Source organism: Hypomesus nipponensis, chromosome 7, assembly GCF_054491055.1.
Source record: "Hypomesus nipponensis isolate SF chromosome 7, ASM5449105v1, whole genome shotgun sequence".
NCBI classification, from domain to species: Eukaryota; Metazoa; Chordata; class Actinopteri; order Osmeriformes; family Osmeridae; genus Hypomesus; species Hypomesus nipponensis.
The window spans coordinates 17,968,639-17,995,116 of record NC_140367.1 but is presented as its reverse complement, the minus strand read 5'-3'; the positions used below and the strand labels follow the sequence as shown (position 1 = coordinate 17,995,116).

At 46.9% G+C, this 26,478-nt stretch overlaps 2 protein-coding genes and 1 long non-coding RNA gene across 3 annotated transcripts; 1 reads left to right on the top strand and 2 right to left on the bottom strand.

The window, feature by feature from the left end:
* Positions 1 to 9,978: 9,978 nt before the first annotated feature.
* LOC146281784 (uncharacterized) lies at positions 9,979 to 11,672 on the bottom strand. Its single transcript, XR_014762496.1, has 3 exons — positions 10,788 to 11,672; positions 10,442 to 10,551; positions 9,979 to 10,358 (listed from the first exon to the last, which is right to left on the bottom strand). It is a non-coding gene; the product is annotated as an uncharacterized LOC146281784 (long non-coding RNA).
* A 731-nt stretch (positions 11,673 to 12,403) lies between these two features.
* Positions 12,404 to 15,590, bottom strand: LOC146281783 (anti-Muellerian hormone-like). Its single transcript, XM_084702057.1, has 8 exons — positions 15,563 to 15,590; positions 14,417 to 14,782; positions 14,150 to 14,323; positions 13,941 to 14,066; positions 13,774 to 13,867; positions 13,162 to 13,586; positions 12,781 to 13,058; positions 12,404 to 12,656 (listed from the first exon to the last, which is right to left on the bottom strand). The coding sequence occupies exons 1-8, from the start codon at positions 15,588 to 15,590 to the stop codon at positions 12,510 to 12,512; spliced, it is 1,638 nt and encodes a 545-aa protein (XP_084558183.1). The 3' UTR covers positions 12,404 to 12,509.
* Positions 15,591 to 23,203: 7,613 nt separating this feature from the next.
* Positions 23,204 to 25,487, top strand: LOC146281782 (uncharacterized). Its single transcript, XM_084701974.1, has one exon. The coding sequence runs from the start codon at positions 23,204 to 23,206 to the stop codon at positions 25,439 to 25,441; it is 2,238 nt and encodes a 745-aa protein (XP_084558100.1). The 3' UTR covers positions 25,442 to 25,487.
* Positions 25,488 to 26,478: the final 991 nt, after the last annotated feature.

The following is a 26,478-nucleotide window of genomic DNA, read 5'->3' as shown; positions in this document are numbered from 1 at the left end:
CCTGGGGAGACGAGGGTCGCTTGGGCTGGGGACTTCCATGCCTGGAGTCTCTCTGCGGCACCGCGGGTGGCGAGTGGCGAGGGCTTGGCGTCCGGTCGACGGGGTCCGCCACCTGGACAGGGCTGGGAGCGCCCCGCTGGGCCATGGCATCCTCTGCCCGCCTGGCCCTTCGAAGGCGCACGGCCGTCACCTCCAGTTCCGCTGCCGACAGTCTGCTTTCCAGGGTGGCCAAATGCTCCAGCATCCTGGCTTCCACCTGGTCACAGCAGGCCTTTGTCTCCGACGCCATTCTGCGCTGTGCCTGCACCAGGCCGTCTTCGAGCCGCGCGCACTCGGCCTTCAGCTCCCCGACCCTCTGGCTCACGGCACTTTGGAGAGCCTCAATTTGCATTTCGATGCTCATCTGCCAAAAACACAGACAGGTGACAAAGGGAGTTATATGCAGAGAAAAGCAGTGTGTGTGTGGGGGGGGGGGGGGTGCGTGCGTGCGTGCGTGCGTGCGTGCGTGCGTTCGTTCCCTACACGACTAGGCCATGTCCCCAAAGCGGATAGGCCATTTTGAGAGGCCTATAGCCAGATAAAACATTTGTACACGTTTAGCAATGTACACGGTTGGGCCATAAAGTGCCAGATTCGTTTAGTATTCATTAAGTCGGTTTGGTGAAGGAGGCTATGCCCATCCGTGTGTATATAGTTAGCCTATAGTAGATTAAGAATACGTCGACCAAAACTGGCTAAGGCAACATTGGGCGCTTTGCTCGGGACGAACAAACGTTTTATTAAGCCCCTATACACGGCAAAGTTGAAACTCGTCACCACATGAACTAAGCGCATAGCACGATGATAGGAGACCGACACAACACGGACCACCGAGTCACACACTGCTAGAAAGGCATTGAAACACTTACTTTTGTAATCGACAGCAGTTTACACTTCTTCTCCGCAGTTTAACCTCGTCGCTCCTGTCGGTCAATTGGTAAGGAACAGAAGACAAATGCCCATCTATGACTCTTGTGTTATGGCCTGCTTCTTATAGGTCTAAAAGCTAACAAGGGCCTGTCTTACTGACCAATTGGAGTTCGATCCGCTTCTACGTTGTTGTGCTGTTACCAGGTAGATTTTAACATTCATGTTTCAATTGAAACAAGTCTATACGTTGTGTTCAGAAATTGTATTATTAAATTTACATGTATTCATTTAGCCGACGCTTTTATCCACAGCGACTTCCAAGAGAGAGCTTTACAAAGTTCATAGGTCACTGATAATAACAACAAGATCTGAATATATCAACAACAACAAAAAATATATATATATGAAAAATCAACTGAACAGCCGGCAGTGCAGCGGCCCCTGCCGGACTGCAGCATATTTGTTGCAATAGCACGAATCCGTAACAGATCCTCTCATTTAGAAAATACTTTTTTTTTTCTTTTTTTTTGCCGGAAGTGCTTGTCAACCTTTTATTCTTATTGAATTGAACATGTTTCAACATGTTTGCCAATTGACGTCGTGACGTCTTTCCATTTCCATTAGAAGCGCCATTTCGGATGACGGCGAGTGAGGCCGCGCACACTCAGGTAATTTCTCCAGGTTCAATAACAACAGATCTATGTACTTTGTGTCATTTTTGCAAGTTCATTTGTGACATTTGTAAAGTAGGGTTTCATTCTAGCTATATTTCATGTTAACTATTAATATGGTGTTTGCTAAAGGCTAACCACACGACGCGTGTAAGCTTTGCCAAAACTGTACTGCGCATTGCTGTAATTCAGACGCCATTGTTGAACTGTAGTAGCCAATATCAATTTGTAGCTAGTGAACACCAACCCTTACGTAGCCTACCATAACCATACCAATATTCTGGTTATCAGTCGTGCAGAGGTCTTGAAGGCTGGTCCTCAGGGTTGAAGACCTCTGAGTTAATGTATTAATCTGTGTCAGCTCAAAGAATGGTAATGATGTCCAAAAATGGCACTCACCCTACACACTAAAAAACGTTGCAACAACACTTACCTTGATCTCCAAATATTTGGCACCTACCTACCTGCAGACACGTGGAATTACACACTCATCCATCGCCACAGAGCACCTGCAAAAAAACAAACAAACACATGAACCATAACAATATGCTGGTTATCAATCGTGCAGAGGTCTTGAAGGCTGGTCCTCAGGGTTGAAGTTAATGTTAATGTATTAATCTCTGAGTTAATGTATTAATCTGTGTCTTTGCTCCAGATAGGCATACGTACGTCAACATGACCGGTTCGAGACACCAAGCTCCGCTCAAAGTAAGCACACAAACCTCTGCATTTCTACCCTCTCCACAATGAAATACCAAAGCATGATGTAATGTTTTCTCTTTCTTTTCGTTTTTCTTCTCAGGTGAGACCCACAGCCGCACTTGGCTCCCTTCTGAGGCACGCGGGTGCAAATAAGAATGTGTACACCAGGAAGGAGGTAGATTTAGTTTATTTTTCCATTTGGCACAAGTAGAGGTACAGGTGTTAGAATGCTTTAGTTGTCCCTGCTCCTCTTTGATAGTTTCCCAGCAGCGTGTCCAAACAAATGACAAACATTTGGTCCTCACTCCAGCCTCTGCGCTGCAGTCTAGGGCAGTGGTTCTCATCCCTGGTCCTCGGGACCCCCTGCCCTGCATGTTTTAGACGTTTCCCTCCTCAAACACACCTGATTCAAATGAATGGCTCGTTAACAGGCCCATTTATTTGAATCAGGTGTGTTGGAGCAGGGAAACATCTCAAACATGCAGGGCAGGGGGTCCCGAGGACCAGCGTTGAGAACCACTGGTTTAGGGCAACAGGGTTCAGGCCGGCTCTGACCATTTATGTCCCCGCAGGTGATCTTCTACCTTGGCCGGTACATCTTTCAGAACAAGCTGTACGACCAGAAGCAGCAGCACATTGTCAACCTAGGCAGTGATCCTCTGGGGGCCGCGCTGGGGATCGACACGTTCTCTGTGAAGGAGCCACTGTAAGGAACACACATTGCTCTCACACCAACACACAGACGTACACACACACGCGCACGCACACGTCTCAAGGGATTTCCATGGAGAGGAAGCAGCTGCCTAATGCCCCTTGGGAAGTGTGTGTGATTTATTTTGAAATGTGTGTAGACCATGTGCAGACAGCCAGCATCTGTATTGTAACCCCAGGTATGTGTGTGTGTGTGTGTGTGTCCAAGACGTTTCCTCTCCAGGCTGAGCCAAAAACTCATTCCCGTGTTAAACCCAGGTAAGCAGTATAGGATGACATTCACTGGAATGCAGTGCCAGAGATGCCCATCTCAGAAAGTGTATCGAGCAGGATCTGGTGGTTGACCGTGTCGAATGCTGCAGATAGGTACAGCAAAATGGTCACAGATGACCTTGAAGCAGCTCTGGCAGACTGGAGGGAATAGTGACTGACAGGAGGTGGGGCGAGGAGAAAGGATGAGGTCACGAGGTCAGAGATCTCTGCCTCGGACAGAGGAGAGAAAGAGTTTAGACGTGTAGTTGGGTCAGTCCTAGAGGAGGGAGTGTGAGTAGGAAAGAGGGGTTCATGGAACTGACTGCTAACATCAAATACTTTCTTTTCAACAAAGGAGGGGAATCCACCGGCTATTGGGGAGGAAAGAGGCCAGGTTCGGCCAAAGAGGAAGAGGAGGAACGTTGCGTCCACGGCACCACTGTGAGTCCTGCCCTTTTAACCCCAGAGCCTTGCGTCCATGGATACATGTTGACATCTCAGTACACAGTTTGTAAGTCACTTTGGAGAATGTGTGTTCTCTTTCTCTCCTTGATTCACCTGTACTGTCCAGCCATACACAAATGCCATCAAACACACGCATATAATGCGTTGGATGGCATTTATGTATGGCTGGACAGTACAGATATAGCTGCCACCAAAACAGTACTAATTCCACAAATGATGCACATGGGACATGGCACAAAGGTGATAACTCAGTTTGGAGACTATTGTGTGTGTGTGTGTGTGTTTCTGCAGGCCGACCTACCCGCCAGCTTCCTGGACCCTTGCTTCATCTGCCAGAGCCGGCCCAAGAACGGATGCATCGTGCACGGGCCCACCATCCACCTCATTTCCTGCTATCAATGCGCTCGCAAGCTGCAGAGGGGCAACAAACAGTGTCCAGTGTGCAGGGAGCCCATGGAGGCTGTGCTGCTCCTGATTGTCTCGTAGTGCCATGTTAGTGTTTGAATAAATATATACATATGTGTGAACCTTCTCCTATGTGTATGTTACTTCTTGTACATCACTTACCTTGTGTATTACTTACCTGCGTTGGCGTTCATAGTTTCAGGACATCCCAACAGGTAACAACGATGACGAGGGCTCCTGGTCCTTTTTTAAAATGTGGTTCCCGTTGATTTTCTTCTGCATTCCAACCTAGAGAACCAAAGATGTGATTAGATTCAACTTTATTGTCATTACACAAGTACAGGTACAAGGCAACCAAATGTAGTTTAGGTCTGGCCAGAAGTAAGTGCAGGTGTTGTGCAATAAAGTATGGACAGAAGCTATCCTTAAAAAAAAAAAAAAAGTGTCAAAGTGCAGTGGAAATTGATTGCATATTACAGTTAAAAGTACGGTGCTGAATGCAAACAGTTGGCACTGCATATGACAGTCGTCAGTGCAAAGGAGCACAATCCAGTTAAGGTGGCGCAGTGCAAGATTCGCAAGTAAACAGCTGTTACTGTAAACAGCTGTGACTGCAATAAACAGACAGTGGTTGCAAATTGACATTCCAGTAGTGCAAGTGACAAAGTGAAGGCAGACGTGTGTCGGCTGGGCGAGGGGAGTCCTGGAGGATGCTGCGAGCTCGATGCAGACAGCGTTTCCTCTGGATGTGCTCGATGGCAGGTAGTGGAGTCCCTACAAGAACGGAAAATTCATCACAAACCCCCACAGTCACACATCAGCTCCGGTTCCGGGCAGTCTCACTTCACAAACCTCCAATGTGGTTTACGTCATCACCTGCACCCTCTGCCACAAACACTACGTTGGAGAAACCGGGGCATCGATAGACACCAGGCTGAAACAACACCAGAACAACAAACCGCCTGGCACAGCTACAAACAACACTGGTCACACACTTCCAGGAGCACCCCCTCACTCACCTACACACTAAAAAACGTTGCAACAACACTTACCTTGATCTCCAAATATGTGGCACCTACCTTTCCCTGCAGACACGTGATTTACACACTCGTCCATCGCCACAGAGCACCTGCAAAAGAAAAGCAAACACACAATTTCACAACGCATCCATTTGCATTCCTGCCTTTTTCACTTGCCTTCCTATTTTTGTTGACCTGGTACGCTGCTGCCACTGCCAAGGACAAGAGCAGGCTGCAGCGTGTCATCCGCACTGCAGAGAAGGTGATTGGCTGCAATCTGCCTTCCCTCGAGAACCTGCACACATATCTCCCGTCTCTCAGTTTCCCGCACATGCACACGCGCACACACACACAAACACTGTCTAGACAGTACCCATTTATCGGTAACTTTGTATACGTTTATGCTGGTGCGCAGCGCGGGAAAGGGGAATCCACTTGTTTCTCACCTAACATATCAAAGGGTTACTGTTTTGAGCATCTCTCTCTGTGTGTGTGTGTGTGTGTGTGTGTGTGTGTGTGTGTGTGTCTCTGTGTGTCTGTGTGTGTCTGTGTGTGTCTGTGTGTGTGTCTGTGTGTGTCTGTGTGTGTCTGTGTGTGTCTGTGTGTGTGTGTGTGTGTGTGTGTGTGTTTAGCATTGATTTAGCAGCTCAAACAATGGTAACGATGTCCAAAAATGGCACTCACCTACACACTAAAAAACGTTGCAACACCACTTACCTTGATCTCCAAATATTTGGCACCCACCTACCTACCTACCTACCTGCAGACACTGTTAGTGTTTGAATAAATATATATATATATATATATATATATGTGTGTGTGTGTGAACCTTTTCCTATGTGTATGTTACTTCTTGTACATCACTTACCTTGTGTATTACTTACCTGCGTTGGCGTTCATAGTTTCAGGACATCCCAACAGGTAACAACGATGACGAGGGCTCCTGGTCCTTTTTTTCAATGTGGTTCCCGTTGATTTTCTCCTGCATTCCACCCTGGAGAACCAAAGATGAGATTAGATTCAACTTTATTGTCATTACACAAGTACAGGTACAAGGCAACCAAATGTAGTTTAGGTCTGGCCAGAAGTAAGTGCAGGTGTTGTGCAATAAAGTATGGACAGAAGCTATCCTTAAAAAAAAAAAAAAAGTGTCAAAGTGCAGTGGAAATTGATTGCATATTACAGTTAGAAGTACGGTGCTGAATGCAAACAGTTGGCACTGTATATGACAGTCGTCAGTGCAAAGGAGCACAACCCAGTTAAGGTGGCGCAGTGCAAGATTCGCAAGAAAACAGCTGTTACCTGCCTTTTTCACTTGCCTTCTTATTTTTGTTGACCTGGTACGCTGCTGCTGCTGCTGCTGCTGCCACTGCCAAGGACAAGAGCAGGCTGCAGCGTGTCATCCGCACTGCAGAGAAGGTGATTGGCTGCAATCTGCCTTCCCTCGAGAACCTGCACACATATCTCCCGTCTCTCAGTTTCCCGCACATGCACACGCGCACACACACACAAACACTGTCTAGACAGTACCCATTTATCGGTAACTTTGTATACGTTTATGCTGGTGCGCAGCGCGGGAAAGGGGAATCCACTTGTTTCTCACCTAACATATCAAAGGGTTACTGTTTTGAGCATCTCTCTGTGTGTGTGTGTGTCTGTGTGTGTCTGTGTGTGTCTGTGTCTGTGTGTGTCTGTGTGTGTGTGTGTGTGTGTGTGTGTGTGTGTCTGTCTGTCTGTCTGTCTGTCTGTCTGTCTGTCTGTCTGTCTGTCTGTCTGTCTGTCTGTCTGTCTGTCTGTCTGTCTGTCTGCTGTTCAGTAAAATATCTGCATTGCTCTAAACCCTACATAGGCCTACATGCACTAATGATGAGGGATAGTGTTTATACAATCGAGCCTTTATTCTATTGTGGGCCAATGGGCTCGCGATGTGTAAACGAGTGCCATTCAAAGGAGTGCCATGCTCGTGGGCTATCCCTTACCCCAAGCCCCAAGCCCCAAGCCCCAAGCCCCAAGCCCCAAGCCCCAAGCCCCAAGCCCCAAGCCCCAAGCCCCAAGCCCCAAGCCCCGTCCTCAAGCTCCCATGAAAGACCGCCATGTATATTCCACTTCAGAGGGGCTTTGGGAGTCTGACAAAGAGTGGCCGTACAGGTGTGCCCCTCGGGTATTATCACGGTGAGATGAACAGTGACCAGTGCAAAAACATCACGCCACGCCTAGCGCCTTGGCCTGTCCGAGGGGGGCCAATCGGGGGACAAACGCCCACACAACGCATGCCCACGGAAAGCTGGAGGCCTGCTGAATGCAGGGAGATCGCCCGCGCGCGCCTCTCAGACTCGTAGCAAGCACGAGGGCTTCACCAGACGCCCGAGGCCACAACCGTTGACCTAGTGCTCGACTTTGACTGTCGCAGTGGCTTTTTTTGTCCACAGGGTGGCGCAAAGTTTCAAAACCCTGTAACGTCCGTGCACTGTCTTGACATTTTCTGGGCGGTGTCAAAGTGCCTCGACCAATGGGCTAGCGGTATGTAAACGAGTGCCATGCAAATGAGTGCCATGCTCGTGGGCTCTCCCTTACCTACCTACCCTACCTACCTACCTACGTATGCCCACTACCCACAGGCTGGCTAGGAGGGCTAGGCTATCCCCCCAAACCCCAATGAAACCCCAATGAAACCCCACAGCTGACCGCACTGACGTCATTTGGAGCAGAAGCTTGGATTGATTGATTGATTGATTGATTGATGAATTTATGGATCGACGATTGCTTCTCTTTATCACTGATCGTTTTCTTTATCATTTTTTCTCACATGTTCACACATTAGGATAAAATGAAACGGGGGTTTTGGTCTGGCTCGCCACTTGCGAACGAAATCAATGACGACCACAGAGAGTGAACGACGCGTTCGTCTTCTTCATTTGAAGCAATGCATTTTGACCAGCCGGCCGGCCGTGCGGCGCCCCCTGCGGGACTGCAGCATATTTGTTGCAATAACACAAATCCGTAACTGGAGCGCTGGCTTTTGACTGGGGGAGACGCGCAGCACGGACTCTGGACTGTGGCGCGCTGTGGGCGCAACACGACAGCGTGCAATAGCCACTCGGCAATATGTGTATATACACTTTGCTCAACAAATCCACACTCTCACGAACAGCTAAACACGACTCACACACAAATGACTGCGGGCATTCTCCACTGTACACATTGTATGTGGGTGCATGAGCTGTGTTGCGCGCACAACGTCTTCCCATGCCGCCCTCGCCCCGCTACGGAGCTATGCACAATACATCGACTTTGCTCAGTAATGACAGCCTTTTATCAACAGCTAAACGCCAACAAAAAGACACACCCGTCACAACGGGGATGAGAAGCGCATTGCCGCAGCACAGCAATAACCCCACATTAATAACAGCAATAACCCCACATTAATAACGGTGGACCCCAAATGAATAGGGATGAACGGAGCAGCTGTCAGAAGCGGGCTGCAAAATTTACTCTGAAAATTTAGCCCGCCCACCCGCCCATGCGCCCTCTGCTCCATTTATAGAGCTCAATTGGAGGGAGGGGTTTGGCGTTTGGGGGGCTCAAAAACGTCACGACGTCACTCTGCCAAGTCATGTGACTATTTTTACACTCAACCATCGTCGCCACACAGCACCTGCTGTATCAGAACGGACACGTTACTTCAGCCCGACCCATTGTCTACCTCTACGTTCTCACCCCAGGCCAACGCCAACAGCCAAACCCTGAGCCATAACCCCAAGCTCCCCAAACCACCGACCCAATTCTAACACCAACACTGCGGGAAGGTGATGGTGTGTACCACCCCGCCCACGCAAACTCTCTGGGTGACAACTATTTTCAAGGAAGGAAGGGACAAGGGAAAGTGAAAGAGTTTTTAATTTTTTTATTTTATTTTGACTTATGTGGCACAGCACAGTATACGCTCAACCATCAGCAATCACCTATAGGGCCCAAACCCAGCACTAACCCCAAGTCCTCTACCTGTCTAACCCTAACCCCCCGCGTGCTCCCCCTCGTCCCCGATCCTGAACGCAACAAACCCCACCCCTGGCCTAACCCCAAGTCCTCTACCTGTCTAACCCTAACCCCCCGCGTGCTCCCCCTCGTCCCCGATCCTGAACGCAACAAACCCCACCCCTGGCCTAACCCCAAGTCCTCTACCTGTCTAACCCTGTGTTCTCCCCTCCTCTGGCCTAACCCCAAGTCCTCTACCTGTCTAACCCTAACCCCCCGCGTGCTCCCCCTCGTCCCCGATCCTGAACGCAACAAACCCCACCCCTGGCCTAACCCCAAGTCCTCTACCTGTCTAACCCTAACCCCCCGCGTGCTCCCCCTCGTCCCCGATCCTGAACGCAACAAACCCCACCCCTGGCCTAACCCCAAGTCCTCTACCTGTCTAACCCTGTGTTCTCCCCTCCTCTGGCCTAACCCCAAGTCCTCTTCCCTCTCTAACCCTAAACCCCCGCGTGCTCCCCCTCGTCCGCGATCCTGAACGCAACAAACCCCACCCCTGGCCTAACCCCAAGTCCTCTACCTGTCTAACCCTGTGTCCTCCCCTCCTCTGGTTCTGCAGCAATGAAACACAAAGGTGCTTCTGATAGCAAACCTTTGTGGACCGGCAGCTGCGATTTATCAGACCCCGCTTCTCCAATTCCAGCCACAGCAGGATACCTCGGGTCTCACTCTTGCGCTTGGACACAAAGTTCAAGATGGCGAAGTCTTCCTCTGACGTGTTGCCAAAGCGCCGCGCACTCCTGCTCCACCCCGGCTTCTGTCCCGACTGGCCATCCCGTCTACAAGACATTGTCGGGGTTAGACCTGAGGACGCTAGGTTAAAGGATTGGAACAGAACACAAGCCATTAGTTTACAGGGGAATGCAAAATCCTTTTACAACAGTTATGACAACGCCTTGCAACAATATCTGCATTGCCCCAAACCCTATGTAGGCCTACATGCACGCTCATGATGCACCTGCAAAAAAAACACACAATCACCGTCTACACAGTACCCATTTATCTGTAACTTTGTATACGTTTATGCTGGTGCGCAGCGCGGGAAAGGGGAATACACTTGTTTCTCACCTAACATATAGAAAAAGGTTACTGTTTGTACTCTGGGTGGTTCACGACAGGTCTTCCAGCTGGGGCGAGGAAAAAATGGGGGAAGTCCTCTACTCCGGCTTGAGATGGCACTTGAGAACCACTGTGAACACATTAAAAAGGCATTATAAAAAAGGTTTTGTACACATTATACTCCCAAAGATGAAATCTCAATTGTTAGCGAACCTAATTCATGGTCCGGCAGCTACGATTTATCAGACCCTGCTTCTCCAATTACAGCCACACTAGGATAGAGGCTGGCTTTCCGACCTCTGGTTCAGAAGACTGGCCTGGTTCTGCAGCAATGAAACACAGGTACTTAGGGAGTCAGGTGGCTGAGCGGGTAGAGCATCGGCATAGTAATCTGAAGGTTGCCAGTTTAATTCCCGGCCGGTGTGCATGACGTTGTGTCCTTGGGCAAGACACTTCACCCTACTTGCCTCGGGGAGAATGTCCCTGTACTTACTGTAAGTCGCTCTGGATAAGAGCGTCTGCTAAATGACTAAATGTAAATGTACTTCTGATAGCGAACCTTCATGGACCAGCAGCTACGATTGATCAGACCCCGCTTCTCCAATTCCAGCCACAGCAGGATACCTCGGGTCTCACGCTTGCGCTTGCACACAAAGTTCAAGATGGCAGAGTCTTCCTCTGAGCACCGCACAATCCTGCTCCACCCCGGCTTCTGTCCGGACTGGCCATCCCGTCTAGAAGACATTGTCAGAGACCTGAGGACGCTAGGTAAATGGATTGGAACAGAACACAAACCATTAGTTTACAGGTGAATGCAAAATCTTTTTATAATAGTTATGACAACGCGCTGCAAGAATATCTGCATTGCTCTAAACCCTATGTAGGCCTACATGCACTAATGATGAGGGATAGTATTTATATATCAAGCCTTTTTTTCGAACACAACAAGCACTTCAACATGTGGACAGTGTTTCTCAACATGGGGGATAGTAATGGGGCGCCATTAGTTTACTTTACAATACAGAAAATACAGACGCATATTTTCTGTAGGCTACTCAGTGTATTTGTCATTGCATTTAAAGTAGTACAAAAACAAGTACTATTACGATATACGCTTAACATTACGGAGTTTAAACTAAAGGACGACAATTTAGCTAGGCTAGCTCTTTATAACTTTATCTTCCGTTCCCACATTTAGCTAGCTACAGTAACAGTTAAACCAACTGACTTTCATGAAGATTACATTTTATATTACATTTACTCATTTAGCAGACGCTCTTTTCCAGAGCGATATTAACATAAAACCGTCCTATATTTTCATACTGTCGTCAATCCAAAGTGAGGTTCTAATCGTCCACATGGCTACATTCACTTAAAGTATCCAAAGCGCACAATACTCCATGTACTCCGTTCAGTTATTTACACCAAGTGCCTCCACAATGGCCGTGCATCCAGGTTACTGCTCAGAACGTGACGTCGGTGAAAACCTTCTATTTGTAAATACATGCTTTTAGATGTATTCTAGCGGTTTTGTCACCGTGGCCTGGATTACTTACCATAACTAGCCGATATATATATAGAGCCGAAATTAGTAACTAAGATTGGGGCCAGGGGCTTCCTCGGCTAAGTACTATGTACTGCTATTTAATCATGTAAATACAAAAATATATATATATATCCCCCTGGCCCCCTATTTTTTGTATATATTGAGTCTGGAAACACACAACCTTATTAGGAGGACATTTGATAATGGTTTTAGATCAATATTTATTCTAGTGTCACCGTGACCTGGATTATTTACCGTAATCATCCATACATATAGAGCCGAAAAGTAATCTAAACTATGGGGGGTCAAGGGATAAATACAAATCATTTGTGATATATTCCTTGGCCCTTCACATATTGGAAACACACACAGACAGGCTGGAAACAAACACACACACATACACACACACAATCGACTAAACCTGTTATTAGGATGACATTTTGTAAGGCATATGGTCTCTTGCAGTAATAATGTCCTGTTGCAAATGAAGGCTTTTAGTGCAGCCATCATGCACATCATCATGTCATAAATCATGAATGCATTCACATTCAAATTTTCAGGATATCTCAAAAGGTGACAATAATTACAAGAGGTCCTGATTATTTTTAAATACACTTTATTAAAACGTACTACAGAACTGAAAGCGATAATTTAGGTGGGGCGAGGGAGGGTTGGGGAGGGTTTCTTGCACTGGTGTGACCAACTCTCCTCCTCTCCACCCTCCTCTTTTCCTCTTTAGCGACAGCCACACTTCTTGGCCACCATGTTGTCCTTTATGCTGATGGTGGCTCCGTTGTTGGCATCCAGCTCCACCACTGTCAGGGGGCCGTACTCCAGGGGCACACAGCAGGGGCTTCGTCCCAGCTCCAGCCCTCTCTGCACCTGCACACAAACAGGCTGGTCAGAGCTGCACTTCCACCTTGTTCCTACACTGAGTAGGGTGGAGGGTAAGGTATAATGAACATGGTGTAAGTGTAGTGTACAGTATGCAGGGTGTGCAGGATACCTGGCTGTTGAGCAGCATGACATGGTTGTTGCCGTTGACGCCCTGCAGGATGGGAAAGTGGCAGCTGCCCTCACAGTTTTTGATGTTGGCGTGCGGCGGGTCCCTGAAGAAGCTTTCTAGGGATACGGTCAGACTGTGCAGCTGGCAGACGGAGCTCCGCTCAGGGGATGCTCGCGCCACACGCAGGCCCCGCTTCACCTCCCGCTGCCCCTGAACCATGTGCAGGGCCTTCAGCAGGAGCAGGGCCCGATACTGTCTCTCTCTGGAGCAACCCCCACCTGGGGGTGGGGACACCCCCCGTTACTGACACACACACACTCACCAAAGACAGATCAAAGACAAATACAGATCTTTATGAGCATCTTAATCAAGAATGTGGACCTTTATGCAGTTCCTCTCCTGGCCTGGGGAGGGCGCTGAGCTCCTGCAGCCTCCACAGCCTGTCCATACCGCTGAATCCAAGCTCCTCCCGCCCCAGCCGGCCCACGGCCTCCGCCAGCCGAAGCCTCAGGGTCTCCAGCAAGACGGGGGTCAGGGAAAGCTCCCCACTTTGGCCCCCCAGCAGGGCCCCCCCCTGCCCCCCCAGCACTGGCCTCCTCTGGGGGAAGGAGAACAGTGTGGGGCCAGAGGAGTTGATGAGGCAGAGGAGGAGTGCCTCACTGGAGGAGGGGCCCAGGGGGAGGGGGGGCAGGGAGTTCAGGGATGCCAGGGGGAAGGGGGCGGAGTTCTGGAGGGGCACTTGTGGGAGCACCTCAGACAGGAAGCTCTGGAGCTCACACAGGAAGCCGCATGGCTCCGGTGTCTCTCTGGGGAACACAGATGAACAACTCTGAACTCAGGAGGAATCATCAAGTCATGGTTTGGCAATTCTGCAATTCTGTGACATAATACAATTTGGATGTCGCTTTGGACAACATAATCTGCTATAAAAATGTAAATTTAATGATGAGCTGGCTTAGAAAGTGATTTAATTGTGAAACAATGAAACTTCACCTCTTTCCTGTCGCTCTATCCAATGATAACAGTAGCAGAGGGGTTGATGTTTCTCCACCAATCAGAATACTTTGTAGCTCAGACAACTTTTTCCCTGCAGAGAGAGAAGGGGTTAGAGAGGTTTAACTAGCCAAAAAAGTGGATCTGAACTTCAGATGAAGTATAGCTGAACATTGGTTCATGCCTGATTCTGTTTCCGGTGTCTTCAATGTGACAGAAACTCTCCATTTGTGGCCCCCTGAAGGCTGTCCAGTCAGAACCAGGTACTGGGTCTTCGATGACAGACACAGCGTCTGGGAGACACAGAAACATTTAAAGTCAAGACCACAATTTCCCTGGCCTGGGGGCGGGGCCTAGGAGATGGGTGGAGCCTCACTTGTGTAGGAGGTTGAAGGGCAGGGCTGGTGAAGGAGACCTCCATGTCTGAGGTTGTCATGGGAACACTGAAAGCCAGGGCAAGGACAGGATGCAGCTTCAGGAGCGGAGAGAGGGGGAGGTGAAAGTTCAACACCAGCCGTCCTCGTCCTCCTCCTCCCTTCTCCTCCAACAGCTCTGTGTGAATAAACAAAATTAAAACATGTTATTAAGATGCATGATGTGCTGAATATGAACCGAGTGAGGCCGGGTGTGTCTCCGTGGTGACCTGTTTCAGGGTGCATGACACGCAGTCTGTCTCCAGCACCAACCAGCCGTGCCAGGGCAGCGACAGGGCTCCCCTCCGACCCCGGGCACACTCCAAACCGGACCAGAGCCTCCTGGCCCCCCTGCCCCCCTCGGGGGGGCCAGCCCTCCCTTAAGGCTGAGAGCATGTGTTCCAGGGGGCCTCGTCTGGGGGCTCCAGGGTGGAGTGAGGAGGGGGCTTTATGATGGTCTGAACCTTCAACTGCAAGGGATGTGCTGACCAGAACCAGCTGCAGGGCCAGAACTAGGCAGCGGTTCAGGGTCAGCCCCCTCCAGGGACTGGCAACCTCACTCAGACTCTGGAGAGACAGGAGACGCTTGTACGACACTGGGGGAGAGAGGAGAACGGGGAGGATGGAGAGAAAGAGAGGAATCTCACTGGACTGATATTCCATTGTATGGCTGTGAAATGCAGGAGAGTGTTGTACAAGTGTTTTACTTATATGTCCTTGCCGGCTCCAAGTGTGGGCTGGGTCGTGTCCTGCAAGATAACACAGAAAGAGTCTAATTTAAGGTCTCAGAATCAGTAGCTCTTCCTGCCAATGCTGCAAAACGCGAGCCGTCTGTGTACATTAATGAACATTAACATGTAAATGCACCCAATTATAGCAAAAAAGCTAGTAGCTACTTTAACGCCCAGAATCAGATTTGTACCCAGGTTTTTTTGTGTCAGATACTTTTGTTTGTTTGTTCACACACCTAAATAGCCCTTTAAATAAAATAAAAAAATCCACCCCCACCCCCCTTTATACATCAAAACAACCTTTTGACTGACTATGGAATATATGCAAACCCACTTTGATGACATTAGGAGCACTAAGTCTACCCTATCATTCAAGTGGGGAGGGGAACCATAATATCTTTACATTTTATAACATTTTATAACCCTATAACATTCAAAACAAATGTATGTACATTTAGATATTTCTTGTATGTATCATACAGCTAAAACAGCCTGGGGTGAAAATGACCCCAAAGAACATCAATGTTACAAAATGGGTAGAAGACACTTAAAAACATATAATCATGTTAAGTCAAATCAAAAAGTCATTCAATAAGAAGCAACAATAATTATGTTAAACATGACCCCAAGAAAAGAGTGAACTACCTTTCTGGATCTTGCCTTCTCTTTGCATTGCATGAGCACCATGTAACATGTATGTGAGAATAATGTAGGCTTTAATAGGATTGAAAGATTATAGCCTTTGTTCTGAAGTGGAGTCCACCAGTACACGCCACCAGTTCTTCGAAGAATGTTCCTTGAACACATTTTTTTTAAATTAGAGTTACAACTAGGGATGCATTTGGGAACTAATGTTCTTGAACCGATCCTCAATGTCCTGTCATAAATGATGTGTGTGTGCACTGTGTTTAACTATTGTAATCACATTGTCAATAGGCCTTGGAACGAGTAAGCAGTCTCAATCACGTCAATGTAATAAAGATGAGCAGACCAAATACAATGTTGTGTGTGTTTAACATTATTGCATTATGTAACTATTAAAATAGGATACATGTAAGACAAACAATTGTACATTTTGCCATGGGTATTACATGTTTTATTTCTTGAATAAGGCTAATATGTGTACTGTCCAGCTGTCTTCAACCCTGTGTATTCCTAACTTGTTTTTTTGTAATGTTATTTATTTATTTGTACGCCACCAGGCTCCTGTATGGTCATTGACATAGTCACTGATCTGCATTTTGCACTTTTGTATTGTACTCCACCTAGGTTAGAATGGGTTATAGGGTTGAAATAGGTTTTATGTTGCATTTAGGGCTAGTATAGTGTATTATTTATTGTTATCTGTAATTTAGGACATTTTTGTATTAGGGTTAGTATAGTCGATTATTTATGTAGATAGATGTAGATTATGTTCTGTGTACTTATATGTTATGTTATGCCAGGTGCTTGCGTTGTCTTGTCTTAAGAATTTCAGTGCCCAGTCTGACCTTGTGTTGTTCTGAAAGCTATTGCTACTTATACAATAAAAGACTTGAAACTTGAAACACTATGCAATTTATGCTCATACCCATCACATTGACTAGAGGCTCTGCCCTTACTATTTGTGCTCTTACACTGCTATCTAGTGGGCACTTTACCGAACTGGGCAAAAACACTGGATACATTGTATACATTCATTCATTTAGAAGACGCTTTTATCCAAAGCGACTTCCAAGAGAGAGCCTTACAAAGTGCATAGGTCACTGATAATAACAAAAAGAGAGCCCCAAAACATTGCGAGTAGCCCAAAACATGAAGCACATATTGTAAACAACATTATTACTTAGTGATTTGCAAAACCACTGTGTGTAGTATTTCGCCAATAGTGTGAAGCTGAGAATGTGCTTATAGTTGTGAAGATCTGGTCTGCTGTTTTGCTCATTGAGGATTCGGACACTGTGGCGCGCTATGGCGAGCAGTGGCGCACTGAGGCGCGCGGTCTCTTCCAACACAACCATGCGCAAGAGCAACTCAACAATACTTTGCCAACACATTACGTGACTTAGGTCTTCTTCCTCCAGCCTCGTTGTATGTCTCGTATTGTGGGTGTGAATGTATATATATGTAACCTCTGTAACCCCACTGCACATATCTGATCACTACTTTATCAAATTCTCTGTCTCTCTCCCTCCAACTCCTCCTACCTCCCCTCCCCTCGTAACTTTCCGGCGCAACCTCCGCTCCCTATCCCCCTCCCATTTCTCCTCTGTTGTAACATCCTCCATCCCTCCCATTGACGAGTTCTCGTCCTACCCCACTAACACTGCCACCGACACCCTGTTAACCACGTTAACTGCATCACTTGACTCTCTCTGTCCCCTGTCAACCAGGCCTGCACGATCTTCTCCCTCCTGCCCGTGGCTTACGGATGTTATTCGTGAAAAGCGGTCCACCCTTCGAGCAGCCGAGAGGAGATGGCGCAAGTCCAAAGACGGTCTGGACCTTGATAAGTATCACTCCCTCCTTAAATCCTTCTCTTCTCACATAACTGGTGCTAAAACCCTCTACTTTCTTAACAAAATTAACTCTGCTTCTAACCCCCACAAACTTTTCTCTACCTTCTCCACCCTTCTTAACCCACCTCCCCCACCCGCCCCCTCCACTCTGACAGCAGACGACTTCTCCTCCTTCTTTGAGGAAAAAGTCTCCGACATTAGCAGTCGGTTCCCTAAACCCACCTTTCCTACCCCCTCACCTTTCACGACTGACCCAACTAAATGTCTAAACTCTTTCTCTCCCCTGTCCGAGTCAGAGCTCTCTGACCTCATTCTCTCTCATCGCCCCACCTCCTGCCCCCTTGATCCTGTCCCCTCCCCTCTCTTTCAAACTATCTCCCCCTCTATCATAACTTTTCTGCTCCATGTCCTAAACTCCTCTCTTACCTCTGGCACCTTCCCATCTGCCTTCAAACAGGCCAGAGTTGTTCCTCTACTCAAAAAACCCTCCCTTAACCCTGCCGTCCTCCAGAACTACAGACCGGTATCACTGCTACCCTTCTTTTCTAAAACAATTGAACGTGCTGTATCTAACCAACTGTCTAACTTTCTCTCTCAGAACAACCTGCTTGACCCCAACCAATCGGGCTTCAAGACCGGCCACTCCACAGAGACTGCCCTCCTTTCAGTCACCACTGCCCTCCAGTCTGCCAGAGCGGCTTCGAGGTCATCCGTCATCATTCTGCTGGACCTTTCTGCAGCGTTTGACACGGTTAACCACCAGATCCTGCTCTACAGACTTGGAGAGATGGGCATCACTGGCACTGCACTCCAGTGGATCTCATCCTACCTCTCGGGAAGATCCTACCAGGTCTCCTGGGGAGGCAAACTGTCAGACCCCCGCCAGCTCTCCACCGGTGTCCCACAGGGCTCCGTCCTTGGACCCCTCCTCTTCTCTCTGTACACCACCTCACTTGGACCAATCATCACCTCCCATGGCTTCTCCTACCACTGCTACGCTGACGACACCCAGCTGTACCTGTCGTTCCCCCCGACCGATCCGGGGATCTCTGCTAGGATTGAGGCCTGCCTCGCAGACATCTCCGCCTGGATGACCGAGCACCACCTCCAGCTGAACCTCGCCAAAACAGAACTTCTCATCATCCCGGCTAAACCCTCCATCTCCCACGACCTGTCAATCACCCTGGGATCTGCGACGGTGACCTCCTCATCCTCTGCCAGGAACCTTGGGGTTACAATGGATGACGAGCTCTCCTTCACGGCCCACATCGCCGCAGTCTCCCGGTCTTGTAGATTCACCCTCTACAACATCCGAAAGATCAGGAGATACCTGTCTGAGCACTCCACCCAGCTGCTAGTCCAAGCACTGGTCCTCTCCAAGTTGGACTACTGCAACTCGCTGCTCGCTGGTCTCCCAGCATGTGCAACCCGCCCTCTTCAGAGGATTCAGAATGCAGCGGCCCGCCTGGTCTACAATCTACCCAGACGCTCCCATGTTACCCCGCTCCTCATCTCCCTCCACTGGCTACCCATCAACGCCCGTATCAGATTCAAGACCCTGGTACTGACCTTCCGAGCAGTGAACGGGACTGCACCCATCTACATCAAGTCTCTCCTGCAACCTTACACCCCCACCCGTCACCTACGGTCTTCTTCAGACAACCGCCTGGTGGTCCCACCGCTCAAGACTGCCCGGTCCCAACACAAGCTCTTCTCCTGCCTGGCGCCCCAATGGTGGAACCAGCTCCCCACCTCCATCAGGGACACTGACTGTCTCCCCACCTTCAAGAAAAGGCTCAAGACGCACTTGTTCCGGGAGTACAACGGCACTTAAGAATGCTTGGCTGGATTTGTTAGTTTCCTCCAGGATCACTACGACTCTTATTGAGTGACTTGTTGCTATTGTAGGTTAGATATAACGAAGTTAAGTCTTGTACTTGCTGTGTAATATTTTACTGTTGATTGTTCTTTTACAGGTACAGTCCTGCACTTTTATGGTTCATGTTGTTTTATTTGTAACTTGTATAACTACATGCTCTTATGGGTCTTCCCTTTTGGCACTTGTTTAGCTTTTTCACAATGTATGCTTCATGTTTTGGCTGCTTGCAATGTTTGGGACTATCTCGTTGTTATGTTCAGTGACCTATGCTCTTTTGTAAAGCTCTCTCTTGGAAGTCGCTTTGGATAAAAGCGTCTGCTAAATGAATAAATGTAAATGTAAATGTAAAGCCACACGCCATGAAATGAACCCCTATGAATTGACTCCCCTCTGGCCACTTTTATTGGAGGAGGTCATTTGGTCATGGCTGTAAATATGTCCTTGTGTTTGTTATGTTGATATTATTTGTATTGTTTTTGTTGTTATCAAGTATTGTCTATATCTGTTTATGGGTTTTATTCTTGTTGAAACTGAGGCAGGAGATATATTCATTGGTTGGGAAATTACTGCTTAAGTGCCTGAGGGCTATTGCACGAAACCAGGATAAGGGATTAAGTCGGGATATTCAAGTTATCCTGGATGAATTTAGCTTTGAGTTGGTTGCACGAAAGCAGGATGAATTAAACCCAGCCAAGTAACCATGGAGATTTATTCTTTGCAGCTCCTGCTCCCGAGCAGGCTAACAGCCAGGCTAAGATTAATTCTGGAGTCTCGTGTTAAATCAGCTGCCGCTCTGATCCGAAATAAACGTTTTTAACAGGTATTCCGCTGTCGTCTGAATGTGTTCTTATGTATTTTTTATTAACATGCATTACTTAAATGCTTAAACCCTACTATTGCAGTTGTTTAGAAATGGTTGATGAAGTTGCGCTTTTTCAGTTATCCTGGATTTCTTTATTCTACTTTTGTACAATAGCCCCCTGGATTGTTTGTATTTGATCTGAATAAAAAAAAAGGCGAAGTAAACACTAAAGTCACATGTGTTCCGGAGCCCTAGGTGACAGATTCCGATCTCACCAAAATAGGTGTGGCCTATAGCGTAAGATTTAGGAATATGCGTTAATGTAAAAATTACGTTTATCTTGACCACAGATGCAAAAACGTTAACTGGTCAGTAGGCTAAATTTCCGACCATTTGAATTCCTTGCCGTTGCACTCTAGCCTAGTAGGCCTATATTTTTTTACTGAAAAGAAAAAAATGACGGAACAACTTAGGGCACGTATTGAAGAATTAAAAAAACAGGCAGAGATGGAACTTGACACAATATCACGGCGACTTCTTAGACTTCGTGAGCGGTTTGGCTCCGACTTCCAGAGCAATATAATCGATGGGCCTGAAGCAGGTAGGTTAATAAGATTGAGAAATATAAAATATTATACTTGTTATTCGTTTTGATTGGTATGTTCCTGAATTAATAATAACTGGATTGGGGCCTGCAGGGACGTAGGTAATCATTCCTATAATGTTTACAGTTTTTTACAATCGCTATCACAGTTTTTTCAATACCTTTAACAATTTTTCGAAACTCTTAACGCACCAACACACCTACCACACACAATTGGCAAAACGGTTAATTTCATGCTCAAAATCACACATTGTAAACTAAACTCAAAACACTAATTGTCATAACACAAAAATATACTAAAAATGACACCATGTCTACCAAACACTAACACCCGTTCTCTTTTCACAGTAACATTCAGTCAATCATAGCACAATGTCATAAAAAACACTAACATCAGATGGAATACAGAAACTGCATTTCTCTGAGGCCACCACACATTGTAACTCCTCTCCCTCTCCCTTGCCCTTGTCCCACTCCTCTCCCTTGTCCTGGTACTTCATCTCCTTTGTGCAGGTATTACTGTACTGTATTCTTACTTTCTTCTTGTTTCTCTATATTGTTTTTTTTCCACACAAGATCAGCACAAAGAGCTCCACTTTGCAGTATATATACCATATAGTCATACGATTGAAAGAACCTCAACACCATAGTGTTTCCTAGTTGGGAATCAACTGTAATTTATAGCATTTGCATAACTTCAACCAGCTTTTTCTCAGTAGCAATGGATTAAAATACAGGGGATATATTTGTGTTTCAATTCACAATATGAACAGCTGTTTACTTTGACTTTAGCCAATAATTTAGGTTTTGAACATAGTGTTATCTGTTCTGACATACAGTGTTAAAGCATTGGTAAATTGGTCCGTAAAAATCGATTGTGTTGGTCTTGGTGGAGCTTGTGTGTAAAAGAAGTTCAAGCATTTAAAATGTGTGTTTACTCTATGCATTGTGTGTCAAAGCAACAAGAAATGTGTTAATTGTATAGCCAGCACAGGCGGATGTTCTGCTAACTGTGTCAAGAGTTTAGAAAACTTGTTAAAGGTATTGAAAAAACTGTCATAGCGATTGAAAAAAACTGTAAATAGCCTAATTCACATAGCCTACAGATTGACAAGGTTTTCTATTTGACCAACTATACGACTACTGTTTTCGAAAGTAGGCCTACATATAAGCCATAGCCTACTAATAATGTGTAATATCACGTGTGTATTATTAAACATGCCTATACTGTTACTTCCATCCACACAGCAATGCCTACCCATGATGCAGACATGCAGGTAACTAACTAGTTTTTTTTTCTTCTATTGATTGTAGTATTTGATGAGTCGTCAACGCATTTAATTCAATGAAGGAACGTGTTTACTTGCAGGGTGAAAATTCTGTTCTGGCTAGAGTGGATACGGAAAACATGAGGTATTTTTTCAGTCATGTTAACTTGGCTTTGAATTAGTAATTGTTTCCAGTGATCACAATTTAATTTACAAAATTGGAAACTATGTATCGACAAGAATAGATCAGATCTGACATTGAAAGCTATTGCTGCTTGTTGGAGAAATTAACAATGTAATGTTTTGACTACATGACTGTAGGCTTTTTTATCACCCAGGGAATGGTGAGAATGTGTTAAGACTAGAAGATGTTGGGAGTTTGTTTGTTTTAATGAGATGCAGACCATCTGCTTGACATACCTTTGTGAAGTAGCTTTTATGACATCAGGAGATCCTCTTGTTGTGTTTCACTTACGCGCAGGACGACAACGGATGCTGACCATTTGACATACACCACGACAGCTAAAGAAAACACCAGCAACCTTGCGCACCGGCGCAGTCAGTTTAACGGAGTTAAAGAATTTCTCTCTGACGAGGACGTACACATCTCTGTTCATCCAACCCGGCTGACGGCATACGAACAAGATACCTTTCTGGAGTACAGATTTGACATTGATGGTGTGGTGCTAGAGCTCCAGGACATGGCGGCTATCAAAATGCCATTAAACTATGTCTCTTTTGATAAACCGACAAAGTACAACTTGAAGCCAGCATTTCATCTGCTAAAAAAGCACGTCAGCAACAACCATGTCTACTCTGATAAGGGTTTTGCATGTCTCATGCACTGCAAAGGGATTAAACTGGCTGAATCCCAGGTAATTCACAGTAATCATTTAATTATTTGTCTTTCTTGTGCTCAATGGTGCATTCTCTCTCGCCCATTTTTTTTTTTACTTGTATGTTTGTGTGTGGTAGTTTTAAAAGCTATTACGCCCATTAGGAACTGTATGTTATTTAGCAACAGCTGAAATTGCAGGCCGGGTGACTTCATGTTCATGTTTCATGTTCTGAACACCTCACAGGGATGGAGCTTGACCGTCGCTTTGATACCCGCTGAAAGAGATGGACGTGACTGGATGAAGTTTCAGCAGAACATGGACACCGAAACACTGAAGTACTTTGTTGAAGTGCATACACAACTTACCATGTTGTTAGAAAACCTTTCATTAGACGACATGTCGCGACCCACAGTGCGGAAAAACACAATGTACGACCTGTCCAGGGTCAATGTCCTTGAACCGGACCAGGGATTTTACTTGACATTGATAGACAATGCTCTAGCCAACACAGGGAAGAACAATTCATTGAGGACCATTGTGATTTTGACCAAGTTTGGACAGAAACAAAGGTCTGACCTGAATCTTTGCCAGCTGTGTGAAGTCGCCAGGGTGAAAAGTGTTAGCATCCACACTGCTTGTGACATCCTGTCCAAGTGTGGAGATCATCATCATTTTTGGTCAAAGTACGCACTACAAAAGCTTGTAGGATTAAAGGGCAGTGTGTTCGCTGCCCTGTCCATGAGGGAAACTGTGAACTTTCAGAGCAATCTGGATGGTAAAAAAATGGACATCAGCAAGCGCCTCCAACAAATTGTAGTTTCTCCAGAACAACTGACATTCATACAGCTCTACGCAGATACTCCGCACAACAGAACACGTACATACTACTCTCATCCTGTTTCGGGGGAGATTGTTTGCTGCGGGCTTATGCACCACATGACCGCGAGGGCCATGTCAAACCGCAGCAGGGACTATTTACTTCACATGAGAGAGCACACCAGAAAGTTACAAACGCGTGTTGCCGCCAGGGTCGAAGTTGTCACGCTATGTGCAGCAAACCAGATGTGCCGTGCACTCAGTGGGAGAGACTTTTTTGATGTTCCAAAGCTGCGCGCCCTTATTGAACAGGAGCCTATGCTACTGCCTTTTGAGGAGTGTGGAGTGCCAGGAGGCAACACCTTCACCAGTTTACTGCGGGAACTGCCAACTCACCTCTGTGACACGCTACAGGCAGCCCTTGACGCAGGCCGAGGCACTGGCCGATTCACAGAGTCCTGGACTGCTTTCCAGGCCGAGATTGCTTTGGAAGTCTTCTTTTGGGGAAGGCCCTCCAGCAAGTATGACTTGGTTCTTGCTGCTAACCTGGGGCCGGCCACTGACAAGGAAAGAAGCTTAACCTGGGAAAGGGGAATCTTGGGCTTAGCTCCCGTCAACTCTGCCACTTTGGAAGACACTCCCCCTCCACTTTTGTATTGGACCAAAGATGAAAAGCAGAAGGCCCGAATTCAAAGAGTATTTGCGTTCGCGGATTACGTGGAGGCAGCTTTCCCCGTCATAGGCAAACGCCTGTTAAGAGTCGTCCTTTCAGATCTGCTGGAAAACAACAACTTGTCCCTTGAAGCATTCACCAAAAACGAACCACCCAGTTTCGGCCGTTGCACTGGCACACTCAGCACTGGTCAGCTAGTGGAACAGCTGTTAAAAGTCAAAATGTTTGCATTTCCATACACGTATGGAAGGGCGGCCGCTCTCCTGGAGGCAGCTGGTAAGCCAGTAAGAGACATCTTAGATTCCGCTTTGACTTCCCTGGCTATCACTTTTTTCCCTGCCATCAAACTGCACGACGAGACGCGCAATGTAAAGGTGAGTTGGAACAAACGGGACTACTGGAACGTGCTCGCCCCCCTGCAGAACCCGACGCCGCAAGCCAGAGCAGCTCTTTTCGAAGCAGACGTTGTGGTCGAACTGATTTCCAGAGGGCTGACCTTTGAAAAGAATTTGGCCGCCGCCAAAGAGAACGGAATGCCATGGATGCTAGCCGTGCTGGAGCGTCTGGATGGAGAGAGACGGAATCTGAGTAGGCCACAACTGGTTACTGTCTGCACTTTCCTCAGTTGTGTAGCCTTGCTGCAGCAGGGTGTTTACGTGGACTACAACAGCTTGTCCAGGCTCGAAATGGCGCTCCCCGTCACACAAGCCAGGCTCAGACTTTTGCAGATACAAAGCAAAACCATTTTACCGGGTGTAAGTAAACTGAGGATATATCGCCTAGACCACGAAATACCCTTTAAAATAACACCTCTGCAAGTGGGGCTAAGCCAGGTAAAGCCTGATGCCTGGCACGAACAACCACAACAACATCAACAGGAAGAAGACTTTGAAGACCTGCTGCGCGATGACAATCAGCAACAACAGACAGTAACCCACACGCCCAGTCTGGCCTTACCAGCTGGGTATAAAATGCGTTGGTCTTCCCAAGAACTTGACCTTGCACACCAAGCAATTCAGGCACATGGAGGAAGTGCATCAATAGCAGCATACAAGCTCTACGTCGACCTTTGCATCAATGCCAGAACACCCACACGCACTCATGATGCCTTTAAAAAGAAAGCAATCACTTTTCGGACATTCTGATGAGGCAATAGACAATATTTCAAATTGCTTCCTTAAAACTCTTTAAAATGGGTCATGTTGTGTGTACATCCTGTGAATTGTGTTTTTTTTTTTGTTGAGGTGAATATGGACATGTTATTGTCTTAAAAAGCTTGGGCTGAAAATGTGGACATTTGACCCTACAGTTACAGTCCATTCAGGCTGTTTCAAAACTGTTAAACTAAAGTCTAATCTAATCGAATATACTTGTGTTGTGATCACTGTGTGAAGATTTTGGAAAAAGTGACATAAATGTTGAGAAATGTGTCCTAGCGTGTGTCCTTGTGTTGTTCTGTGTACATGACAAATAAAAGCTCAGCATAGATGTAAATTATGTTCTGTGTACTTATATGTTATGTTATGCCAGGTGCTTGCGTTGTCTTGTCTTAAGAATTTCAGTGCCCAGTCTAACCTTGTGTTGATCTGTGTACCTGACAAAAAGACTGACTAAAATACTTGAACATAGCGACAGTAAAAAAAAAACTGTCATTGTGCATGCTATGTGAGGATCCTATGTGCAGGAGAGGAGGACATGGACAAGGAGCTGGGGTTAGGGCTAGCATGACAGGAGACATATCTCAGGACAGGAGCTGGGGACGGAATCGAGAATAATCTCCATATTAAATGTTTGTATTATTGTTAATTTTTATTAAAAGTTACATACAATGAAATTATTATAAGGGAAAAGCACCACCTCTGCACAGGGTCTATTCATACACGTTGATATAATCCGCAATGCTAGCCGGTTTTGTTTCTAGTGACGGGGTGTTCACGGAAGGGAGTTTATAGGTGCGCTCGACTTTATGCAGTGCCGGCATCGCCTGCAGCCCGGCTGACTTGAAGCAGCCAATGGCATTCTCAGCTTCAAGGCAGTTGGCTGCAGCTGGCTGTCGGCGCCGCCGGTGCTGCATGAAGTCGAACGCGCCTATTGTTTGGGACCGGACGAACCGGAACTTGAAAGATGGCGCGGTCCATTTAGCGCTCTCGCTTGCCTCACTGAGCACTTTTCCGGTATCCAC